Source organism: Stegostoma tigrinum, chromosome 21 (genome assembly GCF_030684315.1).
Source record: "Stegostoma tigrinum isolate sSteTig4 chromosome 21, sSteTig4.hap1, whole genome shotgun sequence".
In the NCBI taxonomy this organism is placed as follows: domain Eukaryota; kingdom Metazoa; phylum Chordata; class Chondrichthyes; order Orectolobiformes; family Stegostomatidae; genus Stegostoma; species Stegostoma tigrinum.
Window position 1 is genome coordinate 32664618 of NC_081374.1, and position 25894 is coordinate 32690511.

General features: G+C 41.1%; 1 protein-coding gene across 1 annotated transcript in view; it reads left to right on the forward strand.

Annotated features, from left to right (window-relative positions):
- The window catches only part of LOC125463028 (neuron navigator 1-like), a 618648-nt gene that overhangs the window by 127165 nt on the left and 465589 nt on the right, over nucleotides 1-25894 (forward strand). The window contains exon 4 of the mRNA XM_059653430.1: nucleotides 7486-7596. Within this exon, the coding sequence (XP_059509413.1) occupies nucleotides 7586-7596 (11 nt within the window). The 5' untranslated portion in view covers nucleotides 7486-7585. The remainder of the gene's footprint in view (nucleotides 1-7485; nucleotides 7597-25894) is intronic.

Here is a 25894-nt window from a genome sequence, read left to right on the forward strand (position 1 = left end):
TATAAGAACCGTCCAGAATATGCAATTTCCTACAGAGGGGAAGAAGACTATCAGTCATAAAAAGGTTCAGATATAGCAGACATGTCCAGCAATGGTCTGAATTCAATACTGCAAGTGTTTTAATGAACTAAATAAAACAGGAAAGGTAAGCCATGTGTCACATTCAATGACCTGAAAGTGTATTATCCCAAACCTTTGAAATACCTTCCCACTCATAGTCTAGCACATCAGTCCTCACATCAACAACTTGTGCAGTTGCATCAATCCTTGTCTGTATGTTTACTTCCTCACATCCAAATCTGTATATCCTCTACTGAAGCCTTCACCACTTGCAAATTAAGGCCTGTTGCTCTTAGTGACCTTCAGAAGATGTTCTTCATCCGTCAGTTCGACGTTGCTCCTGAAAAGAGACCATTTCTTTTCTTTGTTGCAGAATAGAGTATAACACAAAAGAAAGGACAAAAACAAAAATGTGCTAACTGGAGAGGAGGCGGGATTGAACATCACTCAGGATTTGACATTTTGGTTGTAAGAAATTGAAGCACATATTGCTTACAATTGATCACGTCATACGGCAAGCGATACTCATTCTAACTTGATGTTAGAATGTAAGAAGTGTATCTAATCAATTAAAATCTCAATTGTTCTAGTTCATTCCTTTCATCTCTTACAAGCCCTTCATATCTTTAAGTGGTTCCGCTCCCTCTGGTGAAACAGTTACTGGATTGTGCAGACCACACATCAGTTGAGTTCCGCCCAGTTTATGGAGGCCTGTAAGGTTGATGGTTAAGTTTTCACCTGGTGATTAACATATAACTGAGCAACAGAAAATGGTGGTGAAAATGGGAGGATTGGAGAATCTACATTGTATACTACAGGACATACTAAACACTGCTGTACAAAGTGCTGTACCATAAAGACAGGCAGTGGCCAGGATCTTGCAGAAGCAGCAGAGAATGTGTGATTTAAAGGAGAATGTTCCAGCTGCACTTCTACAGCGATTGTCAGAAACTTGTTTACTTCTTGATGAGTTTTCCACCACGTCCACTCACTAATTTCAAATTCTCATGCTACTGCAAGTTAAAATTTGTCTCACTGACTTCAGTATGCCAGAGTTTCTGTATTGTCGAATGCCTGTTCCGAAAGATAACATGTAAGTGATTTCCTGATGAGAGGTGAAATTTGCTGGTTTCTTATTTTGTGGTACATTTAGTGGTAGGGAATTTGATTGGTTGAATAAAGTATAACTTGAGACATTGTTAGTTTTCTGGTATGCTTTCAAATGTAGAAACATGGAAAATAAAAATAGTAGTAGGCCATTCGGCCCTTGGAGCCCACTCTGCCATTCAATGATTATGGCTGCTTCTGCTTGCGTCCTATATCCTTTCATTCATTTAGTTCCAAGAACTAGATTTATCATCTTCTCAAAAACATCCAGTGTTTTGGCCTCAACCATTTCTGTGACAGAATTCCGTAAGCTCATCAATTTCTGGGTTAAGGAATTTTGCATCATCTCAGTCCTGCATGGCTTACTCCATGACCTTACATGGAAGCCCCTAGCTGTAGGCCTCCTGGTCACCAGGAACATTCTATCAGCATTTACCCAGCCTAGTCCTCTTAGATTTTTATAGCTTTCTATGAGACCACCCTCACCCCTCATTCATCTAAACTCCAGTGAATATTTTTCTTAATATTCATTCACAGGAAGTGGGGATCACTGGCTAAGCCGGAAATTATTTCCCATCTCCAATTGTCCAGGGGACAGTTAAGAGTCAATCATATTGCTGTGGGTCTGGAGTCGCATGTGGGCCAGACCATTTAAAGATGGCAATTTTCATCCCCAAAGGACATTACTGAGCCAACAGGTTTTTACAACAATTGACAACAGCTTCATGAACATTATCAATCTTAATGCCGGATTTTAATTTGTTGAATTTGAATTCCACCATCTGCCAGAGCAGGATAGACATTAGGGTTCAGGGAATATTATCTGAGTCTCTGGATTAATAGTCTAGATGTAGTACCACTAGGGCGTCACCTCCCCAGTGCTAACTGATCCAGTCTCTCTTCATACAATCCTGACATCCCAGTTCTGAATCAGTCTGGTAAAGCTTTATTGCACTCCCTACATAAGCAGAATAGCCTTCTTCAGATAGGAGACAAAAGCTGCACACAATACTCCATGCATAGTCTCACTAAGCCCTGGACAATTGTAGCAAGACACCTTGCTTATGTACTCAGATCCTCTCTTTGTGGAGGCCAACATATTATTTGACTTCTTCACTGTCTGCTGTATCTACATTTGCCTGTATAAGGGCATCCAGTCTCATTGCAATCTTTCCCAATCTATCATCCTTCAGATAGCAATCCATGTACTGGTTTTTTTTGCCCACAAAGTGGATAACCTCTTATTTGTCCACATTATATTTCATTTGTCATGTGTTTATCATTTGCTCAACTTGTCAAAATCACACTGCAGCATTCTTCAGTTCTCATAGTTTATATCCCCCCTAACCCCCCCTCCCAGCTTTATGTTGTCTTAATTCCTTCAATGGTATTTGTATATCTCCATACCACACTGACTACAGCTATAGGCATCTTCTGATGGCAGCAGGCTAAGTCACCCGTTTGGAGCTCCACTCTGCTTGCAAGTTCCTCTTCTTTTTCCTTTCTTATTTCTCTTCTTCTTCTTTCTCCTTTCTGCAGTAATCCTATCCTTCTTCCCATACCCCCCTGCCCTTTTTCCATTAACTACCTCGCATAGCAGGAGCTGAATTCGCAGGCTGTGTCCTGCAGCCATGACAGATGGAGCATGGGATGGAGCGATGGCTATGGATCAAGAGTTGGCCAGTATGGTAGTGAGAGCTGTTTGGTGAAACAGTGAGATCGGACCTTTTGCATGGAAGTGGCAACAGCCTCCTGGCTGCCGTAGCGATTGGAGCGGCATCAGCACCATTGTGGAGATTGTACTTGGGACTCTGAGAATCTGAGATCAGGACTTTTATTTGTTTCTTGCTTCCCTTTTGGCTCTGTTAAATCTTTTAATTCTGGTTTTTTGAACCAAGTGGGCGCCAGTGAATTGCGATTTTATGTACTTTTCGCTGTACTTATGTACTCCTATCCTTAGTACATGTGACAAATAAATAAATCTAAATGTAAGATCTAAAATAATATATATTGTGAATAGCTGGGACCCAAGAACTGCAGGATCCCTGCAGTAACTCACTGGTCACTGGTGCCACTCAGAAAATCTATGTTTCCTTTCTGCTAATCAGTTTTCTGTCCATATCAATACACTGCCCCAATCACATGTGATTCAATTTTACATGATAGTCTCTTATGTGTTATGGACCGGACCAAACCCCCACCTCCCACCACCACTGATAAATCAAGGAGATAGCCCAGACCCTAACTTTTATGTTATTAAAAAGTGAGAGTAGGATGTTGTGTTACTGATGTAATTCATTTGGTCACACTACTCAGTTTTGAGCTAAATAGGCTTCATTCTTATTTGACAGTTAAAATACAAATTTTAAAAATGGTATATCTAACTCTGTTGGAAAACTTAACAGAATAATAGATTATTTAACTACTAAGCAGCAACTGTTCCAATGTGATTAACATCCCATAAATGCGCCCTTGGCAAAGGTAAATTTGGTAAAATAGATTGTCTCACATGCAATTTTGGCAGCGAGAGAACTCCAGCTTTTAGCTGTAACAGAGAGAGAGAGAGCTTCCACTTCCAGCTTCAAAACTCCAAAACTGCTGAAAACCAGATTGAAACCCTGGTTCTGTGGGAGCCTGACCCCACCCATTCATACTGCTTCTATTGTTCTAACTTTTTAAAAAATTCAAGGCTTTACAAGCTGTTTACTTTATTGGCTTGGACAAGATAGCTGTGCATCTTGGCTCAAAACTTCTCTTCAAATAAAAAGGATAAAATGTACCTCGAAAGCCATAGTATCGTCACACATGCAGGATCTTAACTAATGCGTTGTGAAAGTCCAAATAAACCATGTACACTCATTCCCTGTTATCAACTCTACTTGTTAAACCCTTGAAGAATTCCAATAGATTTGTCAAACATAATTCCATTTCATAAATTTATGCTGTCTCTGTCCAATCCTGTTACTGTTTCCAAGTGATCTGCTATTATATCTTCTACAATGTACTGGTATTTTCTCTATTACCAATGTTGGGCTAATTGGTTTATAATTCCCTGTTTTCTATTTAACTCTTTTTGTAAATAATGGGGCTATGTTATCAACCCCCTAATCTGTAGGAAATGTTCCAGAGTCTATAAAAACTTAAAAGATGACCAACAGTACAGCCACCGTTTCTAGGGGCAACTTTCTTCAATACACTAGGATGTAAACTAACGGGCTCTGGGGATTTGTTGGCTTTTCGTCCCATCAATTCCTCCCACAGCATTTCCCTACCAATAATAATTTCCTTCAGTTTCCCCTTTTTTTTAATAGCCTATGTGTTCTGCAACATTTTTAGAGTCTTATCTGCATCATCTTAGTGAAGACATGCAAAATATGTATGTAATTGATCCATCATTTCTTTGATCCCCTTTATAATTTCTCCTGATTCTGATTCTAAGGACCCAACATCTGTCTTTAGTGATCTTTTGATCTTCACATACCAAAAGAAGTTTTTTCAATCAGTTTTTATGTTCCCTGTGAGCTTACTTTTGTACTCTAATTTCCTCCTTTTTTTTCTATAAATCCTGTGTCTTCCTTTGCTGAAGTATAAACTGCTCTTGGTCCTCAGTTCTGTTCTGGTGCTGTTTTCAGCCAGTTTATATGCACTGACTTGGATCTAATACTATCCCTAATTTCCCTTGTTAGCCATGCCAAGCCATTTTCCCATTTTGCTTTTGGGCCAGATAGGCATAAACAGTTCTTGAAGTTTCTCCACACACTCTTCAAATGTTTGCAATGCCTCTCCCCTGTCATCCCTTTTAAGTAATGCTTCCAAACTTATCTTAGCCAGTTTATGCCTCGAAGGGTCAGAATGTTACACATCAAGAGAGAGTGGGTGACAAGTTAGGTTGGGTCTGGGGGCTTTGTGGAGAAGTGGTCGGGGTCACAGCGTCAAGTCAGATCAGACCTAGCCACAGGGTAGGGGCATTAAGGTAAGGAGTTGTAGCCGAGTATGAGGTCAATTTAATAGATAGCCAGGAACTAAAGTATTTAATTCACTAACTTTTATAGCGGGCAATTAATGGGCTTAAATTAAATGGGATTCTCCAAAATTACAAGTTATTTTTAGATGGTTCCAGACAGAAGGGAATTATCCAATTTTCAATTTCCTTGGCGTCAGCTATGACAAATTCTGCATGGCCTCAGTATATATCTCCAGTCTACACTGCTTCAATGACTTTCTTTCATTTGAATATCTGGGCTAGTGTAACTATGTATTAGATTTTATCAAAGGATTACTTGGAAAAGCATGTAATTTTATGTTTGAATTAAGGCTGTAAAGGTTGATTTCATCAGAAGTTTACTGATAATTCTGGCATTGTAGTATCTGTTTTTGTTTGCACAAGAAAAGCCTTTTAACTGACATATCTACCTGCAAAATGGATGCCTTGAATTTGATGATGGTTCACATTTTAGCTATATGTCTTAATTTGTTCGATCATTATCTACATTCTGCAATCTGGCTTTAAGCTTTTCAAGAAACACTTTTATTTTAAACAATAATTTGCTGTCAGACTGTGTTAATTCATCTCATTTGTGATGATCTTGCTACCACACTGCTGCTAGCCTTGTGGAGCATTTTAAACTTGAGCACAATATGGAAGAGCTTAAGTCTCTTCGTTTCAGATGTTTTCACATCAACCTGTTCAGAGATGCTATCACACACCTCCTCCAGAGGTGGGACTTAAGCCTGGGTCTCCTAGAGGAATAGGGACACTTCCACTGTCCCACAAGAGCATCTAAGATGTTAGTTTTATACTTAGTCTTAATGCACAAGTAATCAGTGAATCAATTATAATTTTCATTTTTTTGTGCCTGGTTCTGTTTGGATTAGCTGTATCCCTCTGTTATTTTCTAGCCAACTCTAGATACAGGCGCATTTTACAATTAAATCGATTGCAGTAACATCCCACAGTATAATACATTTTATCTTCAATTTCCTCACATCGCAAATTGCATAGAGCTAATTTTAGTCTTTGTTGTCCATAGACATAAATTGAAATTTAGTGATAATCCCAGTCCCTACATCCTGTGTCCTGTGGAGGTTTGTGGGGTGAGTATGTTTGGTTGGCTGGCAACAGCTGCCATTCAGTACAAGCAGATGTTTCATTTTAAAAATTGATAGTGGAGTTGGAGACATCCCCCATGCAATTTCCTAATAAGCACTTGAGATGGATGTTCAGTACAAAGCACAATCATAATAAATGATGACAGAGAGGCCTGGAGCATTTCAATGGAACATTTTTAGAGAAAAGCTTTTTTCCTTTTTTTTTGTCTGCTGACAGTTAGGTTTGTGCAAGTCTTTGTGCTAGTTGTTTTCCAGTCGCAAGAATGGATAAACAGGAATGACACATAGAGAGATGTTAGACAAGTTGCATGATATCTCTCTGCTCACCTTCCAGTACTCTGCCTCATTTGAGGATAGGGGGAGGAGCAAATGTTACTTTTTCAGCTTTGTTCAGTTGATCATATATTTACCTCTCACTCAGAAGGTTGCAAGTAAAGTGCAGACTTGAACACATGACAATCAGGTAGTGCTGCATTGTCAGTGTGCATTAGAAATTCAATCGAGACTTAAACTTCTCTTTGCTTACTTCTGCAACATGTTGGTTGCAAAGCTCTGTAGGACATCCAGAGGACATAACCCTATGCAATAAAATGCCAACACTTATTTTCTTTGGTGTCTCAAAAGTATGCACTGGGTCTCATTCCCAAAAGAAATAAGGATAACATTGCCAATAGTCTCATGTAGATGTATATGTGCTTGACTAATGGTGATTCTGGAGACCTGCCTGAGGTGCCCTCATCCAATACGTGTATTTACAGTGGCACTGAAGAAAAGAAAACAAACAAAGGTACACTGTAGCTGATATAATCTGCTTGAGTGCACACACCGAGATGCCATTGGACATCTTGGCATTTTGCCTACCTGGCAATAAGCATGGACAACTCTACCCAAATTCCAGATCAGCTGAGAGCTAGAATAGAGCAGGGCCTTCTGCTGCAAGGTCACCTGTAACTGTGTGAGAGTGGCACCTTCAGTGTCAGCATTAGATCAGTGTACTTACACATGGTTGTGAAGCCATGAAGTGGCTTAACCCTGGTAATGATCAAACAAGGAGTCAGATGTCTGGTTATTCGTTCCCTTATCTGAAAACGTATGCCTCTGTGTTTCATTTTGGTTGTTTTTCCTTTTTTTCTACTGGATTCTGGGAACGTTGGATTGAATTTAATTAGAGACTGAAATATAACTTATGTCCCTTGTCTTTTCATTTAGAGATTGGCAACCGAAAATTGATGGCTGTTATTAAAATAATACCGCATCAGCTGGTCCAGGACTCAGACTGACAGTTCCGTCTCAAGGAACACTTACAAACATGCAGTCCAGGTTAGTGCCTGTTTGAGATTCATGACGTACTACAATCCTGCAGTCTCAGGTTAATAAATGGATGTACTTCTAATAAATGTCAAAATGTATGTTTTAGCACTCAGAATCTTAAGAGCAATTGATACTGCCAAATTTTATACATTCAAGATTATTTCCTGCAGACGGCTATGGTTTCAGAATTCCTGTGGATAGTGATAGAGTTAATGATTTCTTCATCTGTCAGTGCTGACTTTTCAATATATTGAATACATGGAAAATGATGGATATCTGTCAGAGAATTTTAATGAAGTATGCTCAGATGCTACAATATGCTGTACTATCTCATTCAAGATTAAGTCTCATCCTAAAACTCACTTCTTCTGAAGGTGTTTTGCTTCCTGAATTTATTTTGTGATTTAGGATGAAGAGTGTTGTTGATTTTACACTGGTTGCTGGAAAAAATAAATTGTAGAGAGGAGAAAAATAATGAATGAAAGTGATAAACAATGAACAAAAGCAGAAGTTGCTGAGAAAAGCTCAGCAGGTCCGGCTGCATTTGTTTAGAAAGAAAAATCAGAGTTAACGTTTCAGGTCCGGTGACCCTTCCTCAGAACAGTGATAGTGGACTACTTGGAAGAAGAATTCTTATGTCAAATGGGCAACAACAAATTGACAACCTGATTTACATTTCACATGGAGAATTAGGCAGACTGTAAAAAAAATTGATGATTTGCTCTCATCCATTTTGCTGATTGCCCAAATGCCCTTTAGGGGCTGACAAGCAAGTACTTGCTTTTTATTTGCTCAATGAAAAGAGTGTACTGTGAGAGCTGAGGGTTCCTGTCGTGAGTGAACATATCCCAACTCCACACCAGAAGGCCAAGCAGCATCTCAGGGGCTCCTGACTTGCTGCTTGGCCTGCTCTGTTCATCCAGCTCCACACTTTGTTATCTTGGATTCTCCAGCATCTGCCGTTCCCATTATCTCTCCACACCAGAAGGTCCAAGTTCAAGTCCCAGCAGTCCCTGAAGGTGTGTCATAACATTTCCAAACAGGTTCGTTGAAAATAATTTTTGAGACATCAATGGTGCTGAACATTGTGCAAACATTGCGAACATCCCCCTTCTGACCTTAAGATGGAGGAAAGGTCATGACGAAGCAAGGTCATTCATGAAGCAGCTGATGAAGGTCTGTTGATTGATTTATTAATTGTCATGTGTATTTGTTGGATATATTTATTACAAATACAATGAATAATGTTGTATAATGTTGCCACTCTCCAGCAGCATCTTAAAACACAACGCCATCTTAAAACACAGAAATCAACCAGACATAGAGTACAAAGGTAGAAAAATAAAACAATAAAGTTAGAAGTTCAACAGCACACTGCTCCTTAAGTGCTCCTCTGTGGGCTTGGATCTGGGCTCACCCACCCCGATGCTGAGATCAAAATCAGTACAAAGCATTCGGACAGCCTTGAGTCCCTTTGGCGCTCCACTGCCACCAAAATATGTTGGCTTCCTTCAGCACCAAATTTTCTCTGCTGATGATGCCGCCATGTTGTGCCGATATCTGCAATTTAGCCTTTGTTGAAGCTGCCGGGTCCCACACCAGGCTCCAAACTCACTTCCTTCTGCAGCTGCCAAGGGTGGGAGCACAATTCCCCTCTGCCGCCGCCAGGAACACATCTTGCCTCCAAAGCACTGGATACTTCAATGCCATCCCCGCTTTCCTCAAAAAGGTAAATAAGGTGAAATTAAAGAAAATCATAGAAAGAAGAAAAAGAAAGAAATAGCTGATGAAGCAGGCAAGCACTGCGCTCTTAAGGATCTTACTCCGAGGCCATCTTTTTTGGGCTGTGGCCACTACCCAGGGGAGCAACTGTGATTGAGATGATTGTCCACCAGCAACCACAGCCATCTTCCTTTGTGCTAGATATGACTCTAACTAGGCATGTGTAAGATACCAGTATCCATTGGCATGGTGTGAATTTGGCCGGTGCCTATGGAGCATGCCCTGACATGTTGGTGACGAGTGTCCAACTTGGAGGTCATTTGGAACAAATGGCATGTCGAAGTTGCTAGGTCTTCCATACTAAGAACTCACGCGATCTTCCTTATTTGGTGAGGAATCTGAATATCATTGATCTGAGTTGTTGTGGTTAATAAGATATTGAACAAACAGTAATCCACCCTAGATGACAAGCTGCTGCTGACTAGCAAGAAACTAACCATGCCATGTGGTTGATACAGAAAAGATATAATCAGTTGGTTCTGGTGCCTGAAACACCCTGATAGATGTCTTGTATGATTCAGTTACAGATCTCAACATAGCTAATGCTTTCATGTGGCTATAAGTTTCCACTCTGTGCTCCACTCTGTGTCTTTAATCTAAAATGGAGATCATGTTCTGTTCTGTAGTCTGCTTGACAATAGGCAGGCAGTGGTTAAAGATTAGGAGAGGCCCACATCGTGTCACTGGGATTGATGGTGCCGTGTATTAACAACTGTTGACAATACTTGCAATCTCTGAGTTCACAATGAGTAAATTCTAAATCACCTAAAGTCTGAGGAAAGTGCTGAAAGTATTGGATGGAAAACAGTTGTATTGTAAACTTTACATACAAAATAGAATAGATTAGGTTCAACATTAAATAATCTACACTGCTGACTAGAAGCAAGGCTAATTTGTTTTACATTGCAATAGAAAAGACAAAAAAGAAGCGATTTTTGAGATCAGGTTACAGATTTCCCTACAAACCAATGGATGTCCCATAAAGGCAACAGTTTTTCTTGTTATCAGACAGAAGAGACTATTCGATTTTTTTATGCACCACAGCCAGAGCAATTGAGACTGTCAAATTTTATACATTCAAAATGATTTCTTGAGATAGCTATGGTTTCAGAATTCCTGTAGACTGTGATAGAGTTAATGATTTCTTCATCTGTCAGAGTAAAGCAGTCTCTTATTAAAAATATTACCGTTGCATCCATCTAAGGAATTCAGGAGATTCACCCTGGTGAGGACAGAAAGGGCTACTTGAGTCAAGCTTTACTGCTCGTAATAGGCTTTGGAAACCATTTGAAAACTAAGGGAGGTGGTCACTCATAGCTACTACTTGATGACACAGGGAAATGCAAGCTGGTTAGAGGTGGGAACAACTGTGGGCTGTTGGCTGTAAAGAATGTAATCCTCTAGGAAGTTTAGTGTTTTTTAAAGTAAGATGAGGTATATTCTGCTTTGTGGCCTAAACTTTAAGTTGCCTGCAAAAATAAAGTTTAGTCAACAGTGCATTTTTAGCCATTTGTTCCTATAAATGTTATAAAATGTGAACTCTTGTCATCTCATTCTTTCAGCTGTGAGCTAAAATGTGCAAGTTTCTTTTTAAATGTTATCATTTTTAACATTGATTTGTAACAGCTGTTTCACAACTAATGATGCAAGGTAACCTCGTCCATGGGTCTTCCCAATTTATTGCTCAGTTTGAGATGAGTGCCAAAATGTCATTTAAACCTGCTGATCTTGTAATGTAGTACCAAATCAACTCATTGAAATACTTGTGCATGGTGTTTAAGGAACAGGGTTATCCTTTTTCATTGACTCCTTGCAATTTTAATGCCTCATTAGAATGCTGCTAAATTCACATCCATCAGCTCAGTACTGAGATAGTGACAAGTATTTTGACTCCACTATGGTTGATTCTGAATGAGCCTGGCAGTGGCCATCTAACTTTTTATTGGTGGTCTTCAGTTACATATTACATGCTCCAACTGTCATTCATAAAACATACCAGAAAATTGAAACAGCTAAATCACAAAGCATTTGGTTACCTTGTGTGCAGCCCAATACTGGCCCAGTTCAAGCCTGATTTCCTTTTCAGACAGTACAAGAGCTCTACATTACATTGCTGGTGAGACACTTTGAAAAGCCCTGAGATCAAGAATGACACTGTATCAATGCAAACCCACTTTTCAACAAATTGAACCTTTATCCTTTCACAATGGGTTGAACATTGAATCCATTGTCATCGGTAATCAATTTATCAAGATGATATTGTAACACAACAGAAGCTGGTAAAATGGGATGCTTGTGACTTAGAGTTTTAGATAAAACCTTTTCTCTGGATCAGTGCTTTGGCACACAATGATGGAAGGCAAATCCTCAGATTTGCCATCTACCATTGGAAGCATCCAGCATTTGGAAGTGAAAGTAGAGCTGGATTATAATCTCCCAGCCCTCCACGGTGCTGTGATTGCTGATTCACTGTCTCCCCAACCAAATTTGACCGCTTGGCCACCATGTAAGGGCCTCAGCTCACTGCTGTTTGGGATGTAACCAAATGTAGGATTGGTGATTATATGTTGTCTAGTTTGGCACTGTTCACTGAGTCAACTAGTGGTGGGCAATGTGAAGAACTTTCTGCCAACTGGCTCTCTGTGTCCGTTAGATGCCACTCACCATCCTCCTTATACTTGATGCTCCACCCACTGGGGTACCCCTCTTTCATTATTCTGCCTACTATGGAGCTTCTCCCTTCTCAATCATGAGCAGGTCATCGTGCCTGGCCCCAGCGATACCACCTTCCACTGTTGTAATTGTACTGAGCTCAGCCAGGGGGACTTCAGAATATGAGTTCTCTGATTGGGGATCTTAATCTGGGTCTTTCAGGGAGCCCTGGTTGACAGATAAGAACAGAAGTGTCAGATATCCTGTTCGCTCTGAGAGCTAACTCTGCGGGAAATGGATCAGTAGAACAGTAGAAGATAGGTGGAGAGGAGACAGACAGGTCAAAGAGGCAGAGATGGAGCCAGTAAAGTTGAGTGTATTTGGGGAGTTAGGGAGGAGATAGATCAGTCCGGGGAGAACCGTCAGGTCAAGGGGGTGGGATGAGGTTAGTAGGTAGGAGATGGGGATGGAGCTAGAGGTGGGAGGAGGGGAGAGGTGGGAGGAAGGACAGGTTACAGGCACTGCAGGAGCATCTGCTAATGTGGTATACTGCATTTGCTGTTCCCGTTGTGGCTTCCTCTACATCAGGGAAACCAAGTGAAGGCTTGGGAGTCACTTTGCAGAACACCTATGCTTGGTTCGCACGAAACAACTGCACCTCCAAGTTGCGAACCATTTCAACTCCCTGTCCCATTCCCCAGACAACATGACCATCCTGGGCCTCCTCCAGTGCCTCAACAATGCTACCCGAAGGTTGCAGGAACAGCAACTCCTATTCCACTTGGGAACCCTGCAGCCCAATGGTATCAATGTGGACTTCAAGGGCTTCAAAATCTCCCCTCCCGCTACTGCATCCCAAAACCAGCCCAGCTCGTCCCCGTCTCCCTAACCTGTTCTTCCACCCACCTATCCACTCCTTCCACGTCAAGCCCCACCCCCATCGCCTACCTACTGAACGCATCCTGCCCCCTTGACCTGTCCGCCCTCCCCATCTCCCCACCTACACTCACCTTTACTGGCTCGATCCCCGTCTCTTTGACCTGTCTGACTCCTCTCCACCTATCTTCTCCTCTATCCATCTTCTAGCCGCCTTCCCCCCTCTCCCTATTTATTTCAGAACCCCCTTCCCCGCCCCCATTTCTGAAGAAGGGTCTAGGCCCGAAACGTCAGCCTACCTGCTCCTCTGATGCTGCTTGGCCTGCTGTGTTCATCCAGCTCGACACCTTGTTATCTCAGCTTCTCCAGCATCTGCAGTTCCTACTATCTTATGAGAAGCAGCTCGTTCAGTTACCACTGATTGTAGTAAAAAGGTGGAGCCCAAGTTTCATTTGACAGAGTTGGTTGAGAAAGATTCACTTACATAGACTCAACATGTTTTGATTAGAAAATGGCTGCTTGAGTGAAATTCTAATCAAATACCTGGAAGTTTTTCAGGAAGGTCTGGGGACTATCAAAGGAGCCAAGGCCACCTTACATGGTGACCAGGCAGCAATTCCTTGAATCTGCAAGGCCCATCCAGCACCATTGGCCTTACCAACAGAAATCAGGAGACTGGAAAGTGAAGGAATCATCAAACCAGTCCAGTTTGTGGAACGGGCAGCACTGGTCGTGCTGACTGTGAAGCCCAATGGGTCAGTTCACCTTAGTCGGGCTTTGAAACAAGTGCGAAGCTGCAGCTAGATAAATACCCAATCCCTGGCATAGAGGACTTATACGCAAAGCTGGCGAGGGGTTGTCATTCACAGAGCTGGATATGAGCCACATGTACTTGCAACTGTGGATAGATGAGAATTCCTAGACGTATGCTACAATTAATACCCGTAAGGCTTTGTACCAGTATACAAGACTGCCTTTGAGGTATCGTCGGCCTGTGTACTTTTTCAGCAGATGATGGTGAACATTTACAAGGTCTTCCCCATTTATCTGGATGATGTGCTAATGAAAAGGAAGACCAATAAGGAGCACTTAGAGAAATTGGACAAAGTCCTTAGACACTACTTTCAGGTGGGCATTTGCATTAGAAGGCCAAAAGTGTGTATTCCAGGCACCCAAAGTGACTTACTTGAGCTGCAGAGTGAACCAGACGAGGTGTCACCTGTTGGAAGATAAAGGTGAGGGCAATCAAAGGAGCCCTGGCTCCCACGTCTGTGCCAGAGCCTACGGCTTTCTGCGGCCTGGTGAATTATTAGGGAAAGTTCATAGATGACCTGGCCGCCATCCTGATACCTGAGCATCAACTTTGAAAGAAGGTTCAGCCATAGAAGTAGTCACATAGCCAAGCCGCAGCTTTCAGGGAAGTGAAGAAACAGCGATCGTCCTCTTAGCTGTTGGCACACCATGATCCCAAGTGAGATCTGGCATTGACATGTGATGCCCCAACACAGAGCATTGGGATAGCATTAGCTCAGAGATGGCCCAATGGAAAGGAACATATAATAGCATATGCATCCAGGACTTTGGATAATGCAGAGCGTAAATATGTCCGCATAGAGAAGAAAGGTTTGGTGGTCATATTTGGAGCCAGGGAGTTCCATCTATTCCCTTAAGGACATAACTTTATAATAATAATAATGGACCACAAACCCTTGCTAGGTCTGCAAAGATGACAAAGCAGTGCTGCCCATAGCTACCGACCGAATTCAGTGGTGGGCTTTAATACTAAGTGCATATAATTACAAGTTGCAACACCATTCAGGAGGCAAAGTAGCAAACTTGGGTCATTGAGCTATCTTCCCCTGGCAGATACACCACCAGTGGTAGCACCACTGGAAGAGCCAGTAATAGTTTTAAATTTTCAGGGCACATTCCTAGTCACAGCTGACAATACCAGACTTTAGATACAGGAAGATCTAGTCCTGGAAAAACTGAAACAGCGAATGATGATGGGGGAAGCCAAAGAGCTGTCATAATTAGAATTGAAACTTTTTTGGATCCAGAGAGACCAGGTCACCACAGTGGATGGTACATCATTATTGGGAGCAAGAGTTATTGTCCTGAGCAAAGTTCAATTTTAAATACTGGCTGAAGTTCACCAGGGTCATTCATGGTTTCCCAAAATGAAGATGTTGGCAAAAGGTTATATTTGATGGCCAGAACTATGTGCAGACATAACTGTGATGGTGAGGCTGTTCCCAGAGTGCCAACAAGGATAAAAATAACTACCAGCTGTTCCCCAGCATTTGTGAGAAAGACCATGTAAGCCCTGGACTCGGTTACACGTCGGCCATGCTGGTCGTTTCATGGGCTCAAAAGTTCTGTCATTGTGGACATCTACTCAAAGTGGCTGAACATGCGAAGAGATGACACAGTGTGGAGCTGGAGGAACACAGCAGGCCAGGCAGCGTTAGAGGAGCAGGAAAGCTGATGTTTCAATTCGGGACCTTTCTTCAGAAACTGTAAAGAGTTCATTTTTCAAACATGGGAACAATGATAGAAATCTGCACACATCTCTTGCGGTACATGGATTCCCAGAAGTGCTAGTCACAGATAATGGGCCATCATTTACCAGCAGGGACTTTGAGTATTGAAGCTGAATGGTATTCAGTATATAAGGACAGCTCCAACCATTCATCATCCAATTGCCTGGCAGAAACAGCAGCCCAAACTTTGAATAGTATCAGAGATAATGGGAACTGCAGATGCTGGAGAATTCCAAGATAATAAAATGTGAGGCTGGATGAACACAGCAGGCCAAGCAGCATCTCAGGAGCACAAAAGCTGACGCTTCGGGCCTAGACCCTTCATCAGACTCTTCCTCTGATGAAGGGTCTAGGCCCGAAGCGTCAGCTTTTGTGCTCCTGAGATGCTGCTTGGCCTGCTGTGTTCATCCAGCCTCACATTTTATTATCTTAGCCCAAACTTTGAAGGCAGGTTTAAAGAAACAGCCTAGAGCTTCACTAGATACCAAACTGGCCTGGTATTTGAACATGGGACCGTCCTATGTGCAACTGCAGGGATAGCTCCAACAGAGTTGCTAATGGGGAAAAGTCTGCACACTGAGTAAATCTGGGCATCCTGGTCTTGGAGGGAGGAGGGGGAGGTTAAAATGGCAGCAGGAATGCCAATGCCGGACACAAGACTCTATGAAGCGAGAGAAACGGTTTACTTTGGGATGAAATTTGGTGCAGGAACTACAGGAACGGCCCTGCATGGTAACAGGCATGGTCTTCGTGAGGTCAGGTTCAGTGACATGTAAAATTTGGGTAAATGCCACATTCCTAAACAAGCATGTGGACCATATGAAAGCTGCAAACTCACAAACGGTACAGGAGCAAAATGTGCTGGGCTCCTCAACAGCTTTTCTGACTGTTCTGGATCCCGTGGGTTCTCCCTTTCTGTCAAGCGGTGAAGATTCCTCGGAATCTGACAAAGAACTGTGGATGTTGCCGTCTCAACACTGAGACATTGTGGGCCCAAGAGCCAAACTATTGTGTGATTTGTGTGGTCCATATCTGAATCAGAAGGAACCTGACCTGAACGTCCCAGGAGGAGCTACAAAAAAAACCGGGCCTGTGTCCTTGGATGCGGAGGGGGAGGGATGAAGTGATAGTAATGAGGTCAGCCGGGTGTACCTCATAGAATATGAGATCCCTGATTGTGGACACTGATCTGGTCCAATCTGGAGGCCCTAGTAAGAACAGGAGTGTCAGACATCCTGTTCATTCTGAGAGCTGGCTCTGACGGAGCTGGATCAGTGTCAAGGACTCTCCAAGTGTAAGTAAAGGGTGACGTAGTGGTGGGATAGCAGCCTCTATGCAGTTATTTCACTCGCCACGGTATGTCTGTTCAGCATCAGTGACTGAATGTCGACCCAGCAGTGACCTCTGCTCCCTCTGACCACAGATGAAGACTTCCTACGTACATAGGTCAGAAATCCCATACTGAAACCAATTTTTTAAAAAATGCCTGTGGGAAGCCTCCCAGTCGCCTTTGACTCATTTGCCTGTGATTGGACAACAGAGTTGGGTGCACCAGCATTCCATTAAAATCTCAGCCCACAGTTTTCTATAAGCTGGCAACTTTAGCAGACAATCATGGTTCTGGAATGCAGACGTCAATCTCCAATCACCAATAAGAACATTCCTGCTACTGTTGTATTTTCATCCTGTCGGCTTGTGGCCTGAACCATATGATATATATTGCTCAGTGGCATTTGCTGAATTGGTGAATGGTTGATGTATTCTACAACTGCTTTCAGCCCAGCTGCATTCTTCTTGTAAAGTGAACAAGTGGCTCATTCAACTGCTATTGCTCATGTTGTAATTTTTCTGTTGTGGTGGCTCCATCAAGTCAGAATCCTGTTTGCACTTAATTTCTGTTCTCTGCAAACTTAGCCTTAGATATGTGCCATCCCTGCTTTTGTTTGATCATGATCATGACTGACTGTCTATGCCCTTGAGAAGTTCAGTATTGTATTCCAAATTAAGTCTGCAAGGGTGTTTTTGTTTGATGGAGTGTAATTGACAGACTACGTGCAGTAGCTGTTACACTTTTGCTGTTGTTTTCTGTATCTTTTTGCCAATTTTACAATAAAACAAGTTCAGCGTTTTGCTTTTGAAGTAGTGAATTATATGTGAGCCAGAAACATTGTTTTTTAACATTAAGGGATCAATGTTAGTCTCATATCCCTACATTTTGAGTCTGTGAGATTGACCAGACTTTGCAGTGAGGTAGCAAGCAAACCCCATGCTGAATCTCCATGTAATTCCCTTTCCAAGTTGAGCCTTTGGGTGGATTTTGGAATTTGCTGCCTAAAGCATAGGGTAACTTTATTAGAAATTATGGAAGAGGAAAAGCAAATGATATGCCTGCATTTCACAATCTCGGGATGCATTGGATTGCCTTTAAAAGTGAACAGCAGGTTTTCAAACAGTTGTGTGCCAGTATTCCATGTGCAAAGGGTAAGCAAAGAGATTCCTCAGCTGAATTTCAAACCCACTGTTTCTGAAATCTAGTAGGAAAATGGCATGCTTTGGAGGACAGTTGGAATATCAAAGGCATGAGAACATTTGAAAAATGTGGGTTTGAAAGGGATAAGGGTTTTTTATTTTGAATAATTTTTTTGAACTTTTGTAGCCCAAAACAAAGGGCAGAGAAAAACACAGAGCGATTTTGTTTCGAATGGAGTTTGTTTGGGAGAGTCTTCCAGTTGTTTGTTGAGTGCCGATCTGGAGAGGGAATTTTTTTTTCTCTGTTTCAAGCTTCTTTACTTCAAAAAATATCCATGAGAAAAAGAAACAAAAATGTATATGAAGGAGAGATTGTTTTCTACAGCAGAGAAGGAGAATTGTTTTTTCAAAAGGTGTTTGGTTGCAGAGGCCTGCAATTGTTTGTCAAGATTTGATCTGGAGGAGGTTTTTATTTATGTTTGAAACTTGATACTTTGAAACAAAATTTGCATAAAACAAATGTATGTGAAGAAAGATAAGTTGTTTTATATACGGTGAATGTGGAAAGACCTACATATGGATGGCTCTGCAGAGAATTTTTTTTTAACCTGGAGATTGAAAACTGACAGTTGAAGGATTTGAGGAGGTGTTTCTTTGATTGTTTCAGCTAAGTGCTTGATCTATTTTTAAAGATTTTAGAGATTTTAGTTTTGATCATACAAAAGATTTTTAAAAATTAATCATCTGTGTGAGGAAGAATTGTTTGTGTTTATATGTAAAGATGCTATTGAGAGGTTCATTTTAGGCTTAATGTCACTGAGGACATTCAAGAGACATAGAGTGTGATGACTAGTAGATTTAGAGAAGTGATTACACAGTCAGATAGATGGGTGAATGTCAGGAAAGGTAAGGTAGTTCAGAAATCTCTTGTGACGAAGCCTCTCTCAAAAAGATATTCCGTTTTGGGTACAGTTGAAGGGGATACTCTCTCAGAGGAAGATAGATGTGGCAGTCCGATCTTGGGCACTGAGAATGAATCTTATGAAAGCAGGGGTTTGTCAAGATTTAGAAGAATAATTATTTTTGGGGACTGTCCTGTTAGGGGTACAGACAGGAGATTCAGTGTCAGTGAGCATGAATCTAGGATAGTGTGATGCTTTCCTAGTTCTGGGGTTAAGGACATCTCAAAATGCTTGAAGAATATTGTCAGAGGGAAGAGTGAGAAGCTGGAAGTTGTTGTACACGTTGATAGGAATGACATAGTTAGGTAAATAGTTAAAGCTTTGTAGAGTGAATAGAAGCAGTTAGCTAGAAGGTGTTATGAAAAAACAGAACTTCAAAATTAGTAAGCTCTGGTTTACTCCCTGTGCCAAGTTCTAATGAGGGAAGGAATAAAAGAATAGGCCATATGAATCAGTGGCTGAAGATGTGGTGCAGTGTGAAGGGATTCAGATTCTTGAATCATTGGGATCTCTTCTGGGGTAGAAGAGACTTGTTCAAAAGGGATGGGTTTCACCTGAACTGGAAAGAGACCAACATCCTGGTGGAGAAATTGGCTAGTTCTATTTCAGGAGCCTGTAAACTATTGGAGATGGGGTGGGTGATTCCTAAGTCACACTGAAAGTAGAGAGAAAAATAAGAATGGTTCTGAATCAGAAAAGATCCAGTTAATTAGAAAAAGCAGACAAGAACAAGTCTGAGAATAGAGTAACTCTGAAGAATTGAACTGCATTTATTTCAATGCAAGAGGTCTTACAGATAAGGCTGATGAACTCAAAGTATAGATAGGAGCATGGGACTGGGACCTCATGGCAATTACAGAAACTTGGCTGGGGGAAGGACAGGACTGGCAGCTCAATGCTCTGGGTTTTGAATGTCATAGGAAGGATAGAAAAGGAGGCAAGACTGAAGGGGGGGTAGCATTTTTGACTAAGAAAAGCATCACCACTATAATTAGAGAAGGTATTTCTGAGAGGTCATTTAGTGAAAATATATGGGTTGAAATGCAAAATACAGTTTAATTACCTTGATGGGATTGTACTATTGGCTCCCAATAGTCAGAGGGAGATTGAGAAGCAAATATGTAGAGAGTTCTCAAATATTCATAACCATATTATTCTTATTATAGTAGGGGATTTTACTTTTCCAAACATTGACTGGGACTGCCATAGTGTTAAAGGTTTGGATACTGAGGAATTTGTTAAATGTGCTCAAAGAAAATTTTCCTGATCAATATATAACTGTTCCGACTAGTGAAGGAGCAAAACTTGACCTTCTCTTGGGGTAATAACGCAGGGCAAGTATCTGAAGTATTAGTAGGAGAACATTTTGGGATGGAATTTATAATTTTATTAGCTTTTAAATGGTTATGGGAAAAGAGTAAGCTTTCCATAAAAGTTAAAATTCTTAATTGGAATAAGGCAAATTTTAATGGAATGAGGCAAGAATTTTCAAAAGTCAATTAGAGTAGATTGTTCACAGGTAAAGGAATGACTGACAAGTGAGATGCTTTCAAAATAGAAGGCACAGCAATGTCTCTTCTTCAGGTGGCTCATGAAATTTGGCATGTCTGTAAGGTCCTTTATCATTCTACAGATGCACCATTGAAAGCATACTGTCCGTGTGCATAACAGCCTGGTATGGCAACTGCTCTGTCGAGGATCGGAAGAAACTGCAGAAGGTGGTGTGCACAACCCAGACCATTACGGAAGCCAACCTTCCATCCATGGACTCTATTTACACAAATTGCTGCTGCGGAATCGCGGCCAACATCATCAAAGACCCATCGCACTCCGGTAATGATCTCCTACAACCTCTTCCATCAAGCAGAGATACCGAAGCCTGAACACACGCATGAGTAGGTTCAGAAACAGCTACTTTCCAGCTATTATCAGACTGTTGAATGGATTCGAGCCTCAAATAATGTAACCTACTGTGTAGCCTGCTTGCCTCTGTGTCTTTTTGATCTGTACATCCTTTGCTTGCTGTGACCTGCCTGGACTGCTAGTAAAGAAGGCTTTCCACTGCATTTTGATACACGTGACAATAAATCGATCAATCAATTAAATATGATATCAAGAGTTCAGAGGTGTTACGTTCTCATTAGAGTGAATGATAAGGCTGATAAAGTTAAGGAACAATAAATGAATAAAGATATTGAGATTCTAGTCAAGAATAAAAAAGTGTCATAAATTAGATACAGACAACTGGGATCAGATGAATGTCTTGAAGAGTAGAAAAGGCGTGGGGGCATTTTTGTAAAGGAAATCATGAAAGCAAAAAGGGGATATACAATAGCCTTGCCAAAAAGGGCTAAGGATAATCCAAAGAGATTCTACTAGTACATTAAGAACAAAACAGCAACAAGAGGGGGAAAAGGGCCCCTTAAAGATCAACAAAGTTGTGTTTGTATTGAACCTCAGGAGATGGAAGAGATATTAAATGAATATTTCACATCAGTTTTTACTGTGCAGAAAGAAATGGAGGCCAGAGAACTCAGGAAAATAAATATTGATGTTTTGAAAACAGTTCACAAAGCAGTAGTAGTAGTGCTGGAGTCTTAGAAAACATAAAGGTGGATAAGACTCTGAGACCTGATCAAGTGTATCCCAGGACATTATGGGAAGTTAGGGAGGAAATTGTGGGGCCCCTTGTAGAAATATTTGTATTATAAATAGCAACGGGTGAGCTCCTGGAGGGTGGCTAATGTTGTGCCTTTATTAAAGAAAGGCCAGAAGGAGCCTTAGTTTATAGGAACTATAGACCTGTGAGTCTGACATCTCTATTGGGTAAGTTGTTGGAAGTGGCTCTGAAAGATAGGATTTACGTGCATTTGGAGAGGCAAGAAATAATTAGGGATAATGGGAACTGCAGATGCTAGAGAATCCAAGATAACAAAGTGTGGAGCTGGATGAAGACAGCAGGCCAAACAGCATCTCAGGAGCACAAAAGCTGACCTTTCGGGCCTAGACCCTTCATCAGGTAAGGGTCTAGACCCGAAATGTCAGCTTTTGTGCTCCTGAGATGCTGCTTGGCCTGCTGTGTTCATCCAGCTCCACACTTTGTGTTAAATAATTAGGGATAGTCACGTTTTGCATGCAGGAAATCGTGTCTCACAAAATTGATTGAGGTTTTTGAGGAAGTACCCCATAAGATTGATGAGGGCAGAGTGGTAGACATTATCTAACCAAAGCCTTTTGACAAGGTTCTGCATGGTAGGCTAATTAGTAAAGTTAAGTCTCATGGAATTCAGGGTGAGCTTGTTAATCGGTTATGAAATTGGCTTTTGGATAGAGGATGGTGTTGGAGGGTTGTTTTCAGACTGGAGGCCTGTGACTAGCAATGTTCCACAGGGTTCAGTACAGGGTCCAATTTTGTTTGTCATTTATATAAATGATTTGGATAAGCATATAGGAGGCATGGTTAGTAAGTTTGAGGATGACACCAAAATTGTTGGTATTGTAAATAGTGAGAAGAAGGTTATCTAACATGAATAAGAGATCTTGATCGATTGGATCAAAGGGCTGAGGATTGGCAGTTGGAGTTTAATTTGGATCAGTGAGAGGTATTGTACTTTGGTAAAACAAACAAGGGCAAAACTTATGCAATTAATGTTAGGGCCTGAATAGACTAGCATACATAGAAAGACCACCCATATGGACTAGTTACTCAATTACACTAGTAACTACCCCCAACGTTCACAAACGGAGCTGTATCAGGACACCATTTAAATGAGCCATAACACATTGCAGCAACCTAGAACTACGCAAAGCAGAACAGTAGCACCTATACAGGTTCTTCAAAAGGGATAGATACCTGAAAAGCACAAACCGCCATTATCTCTGAGACTAAACACAACATGTCCTGACTCACGAATCACTCTGCTGTACATCAAAGACATTTCAAGGACATGACTACAAGACTACGCAGTCCCCTAGGTATCGGAGTAGCCCATAAACAACAACCACCCTACGACATCTACTGACGAACATAAAGGATCCCACACCCAAGACCAGCAAAACTGGTGTAGCATACAAAATACCTTGCGAGGACTGTGAGAAACACCAAATAGGCCAGACCACCAGAAAAAAACTGACAATATGGGTACGTGAACACCAACTAGCCACCAAGGGACATGACCAATTCTTACTGGTCTCACTATGCGCGGACGACGAAGGACATGAATTCAACTGGTACCACACATCTGTAATCATATAAACGAAACAAAAACACATCAGAAAAAATCTGGAGGCCTGGTATTCCAACTGGAATTCTATCAACAAACACATTGGATTAAACCCTGTATACCAACCACTAAGAAATAGACCTGGAAGTGGTACCAAATACCCCAGCAAACTGAGGCATTAAGTAACATGCAGAATACTGATGCTTCACCGGAGGCACATTGACTATGTTACCTTGCAGAGTGATGAAACGTTTGCAACCAAACCCACCGGCTTGGTGAGCAAGTCTACAACCTCATCCACAACCCGAGCTGCAAACTTTAGAAACTCTTGAAAACTTTAGGCCCTGGACAATGTTGTAGAACACAGAGATCTAGGGGTTCAAGTACATAATGATTTGAATTTCCATCACGGGTAGACAAGGTGGTTAAAAAAAGTATTTAGCGTGCTTGCCTTCATTGCTCAGATCTTTGAGTATAGGAGTTGGCATGTCATGTTATGGTTGTACAGGATGTTGGTGAGGCAGCTTCTGGAATACTGTGTCCAGTTCTGGTCGCCCAATATCGTTTTACTGAAAAGAGTTCAGAAAAAAATTGTGAGAAAGTTGCCCGAAATGGAGGTTTTGAGCTCTAAGGAGAGGTGGATAGCCTTGGACTTTTTTTACACTGTAGCCTAGAAGATGAAGGGATGACCTTATGGAGGTTTACAAAATCATGAGTGGCGTAGATAAGGTGAATAGCAAAGGTCTCTTCCTTACGCAGAGGGAGTTCAAAACTGAGGGCATATTTTTAAGGCGACCGGAAGACGATTAAAAAGGACATAAGGTGTGACTTCTGTAAAGAGAATGGTTCATTTGTGGAATGAACTGCCAGAAGAAGTGGTGGATACAGGTGTAGTTACAACATTTAAAAGCCATTTGAATAAGTACATGAGTAGGAAAGGTTTGGAACAATATTGGCCAAGCGCTGCCAGGTGGGACTAGTTTAGTTTGGGAACATGGTTGGTGTGGACTAATTGAGCCGAAGGGTCTGTTTTCATGCTGTATGACTCTGACTTTTTGGAACCTTTGCTTTGTTTTGTTGGTTGCTATCCTGGCATTTAGACTTTTAGAACTTTTGGAGAAAATTGTCTCGTGTTCAAGTGCTGCCATCGTGAGAATCTCCTGAGCAGTGAGAGGCACATTTTGCAAATATGTGCCTGCATTGTTTTGTGGTTATCCACCAATTAACGCGAATCGATTTTCTGATTGTATATCAGTAATTCCTGAGCATTGCCCAAAACTGAGGATCAGTCTTTGTTGGGGTTGTCTTGCTGGTAACATCATTGTCTCTAGCTTCAAGGACGCACAGGAAGTTAGGCATTTAACTTAATGACTCTTTGTTATCTGTTACAAATTGAACAATGAGCTGATAAAAAGCAGTTGTTTGGCTGGATCATTTTTGTTCATCCTGAAGACGTGAATTGTGCCTGAATACATTTCTTTGAATGGGCGGTGTTGTGCATAAAGCAATTGTCAGATTACATTTCAGTCCAAAGTTTACTGGAATGGCTATGGACAGGAAGGACAAATCCTAGACAGAAAAGAAAACCACTTCCTTTAGTGCAATTATAAATAGCTTCAAAACGCTAGTGTTGATGTGTTTGTGCATTTGAAAGTCACTGTTGAAATAGTTAGATTTAAAACTTGGGACGTCTAACATAGGTACATTCTGGGAGACTGATTTGTAAAGATGAAAGGCACTATACAACAGTGGAAAGTACTTTTTAATGTAAAATTTTGCCGTATTTGTTTAAATATGTTTGTAAGATACCGGTATGTATTTTCATCCTATCATGTATCATCTTATCTAGTAAGGTCTGGCAGGAATGTATTGGAGTGTTGCGAGATGTGAGTTTGCAGAAAACTATGTACTTGAAAATCTGTCAAACTAACTTTAACCTCTGATGTTTAACAGTAGTAGCAGTGGATGGCTAGCTGTTCAAACGTGAATGATTTGAGAATTATTATTATCGGAACAATTTGGAGAAAACTTCAGAGAGATAGCTGAAATAAAATCCAAAGTAACTTACTTCACACTATGATTACTCACCCGTTTCCTGAATGGAACATTATGACCAATGAAGTAACTGTGTGGACCCTCATTGCTTTTTTACTGAAGAAGAAATAAGGTATCACTTTGGCTCTTCTGCCATACACAAACAGGATAAGAAGCATTTTTTTTTCCTGAAATTGCAGACTTGTGGTTTTGATACAGATGAAGTTTGTACGAATTAATAACATCCATAGATAAAATTTATTTAAAAATGATTTATTAGCTGCTTATGAGATGTAGACAGATTTTGACAAATTTAGAAAGATTGAAGATATTCCTGAAGAAGGGAATGTAATGGAATTCAGCAGATTCAGAAATTGTATTCAGAAATTGTCCAATCTATGCTGGCATTTAAGTTTTCAGGTATGTCGAATTATCAGTTTAGATCGACTTTATTGGCAGGAGTAAGTTTTAGATTTAGATTTTATTGTCAGGTGTACTCAAGTATAAAAGTACAGGAGTACAGTGAAAAGTGTACAATGTCGCCAGCCATAGTGTCATTTTAGGTACAAGCACCTAGATACAAAACCTTAAAAATGGGGTAGAAAGAAAGAAAGGACAATAGTAAAAGTCAAACGTTACAGTTATTCTTAGTATAGTGTAAAAAAATTAAGAAATAAAGATAAGAGATCAAACACTATAGTCTTAAGTGCTCAGCCATGCAGGGACCGTACTTCCTACAAGTCCATTCCAGGAGACCCCCACACCA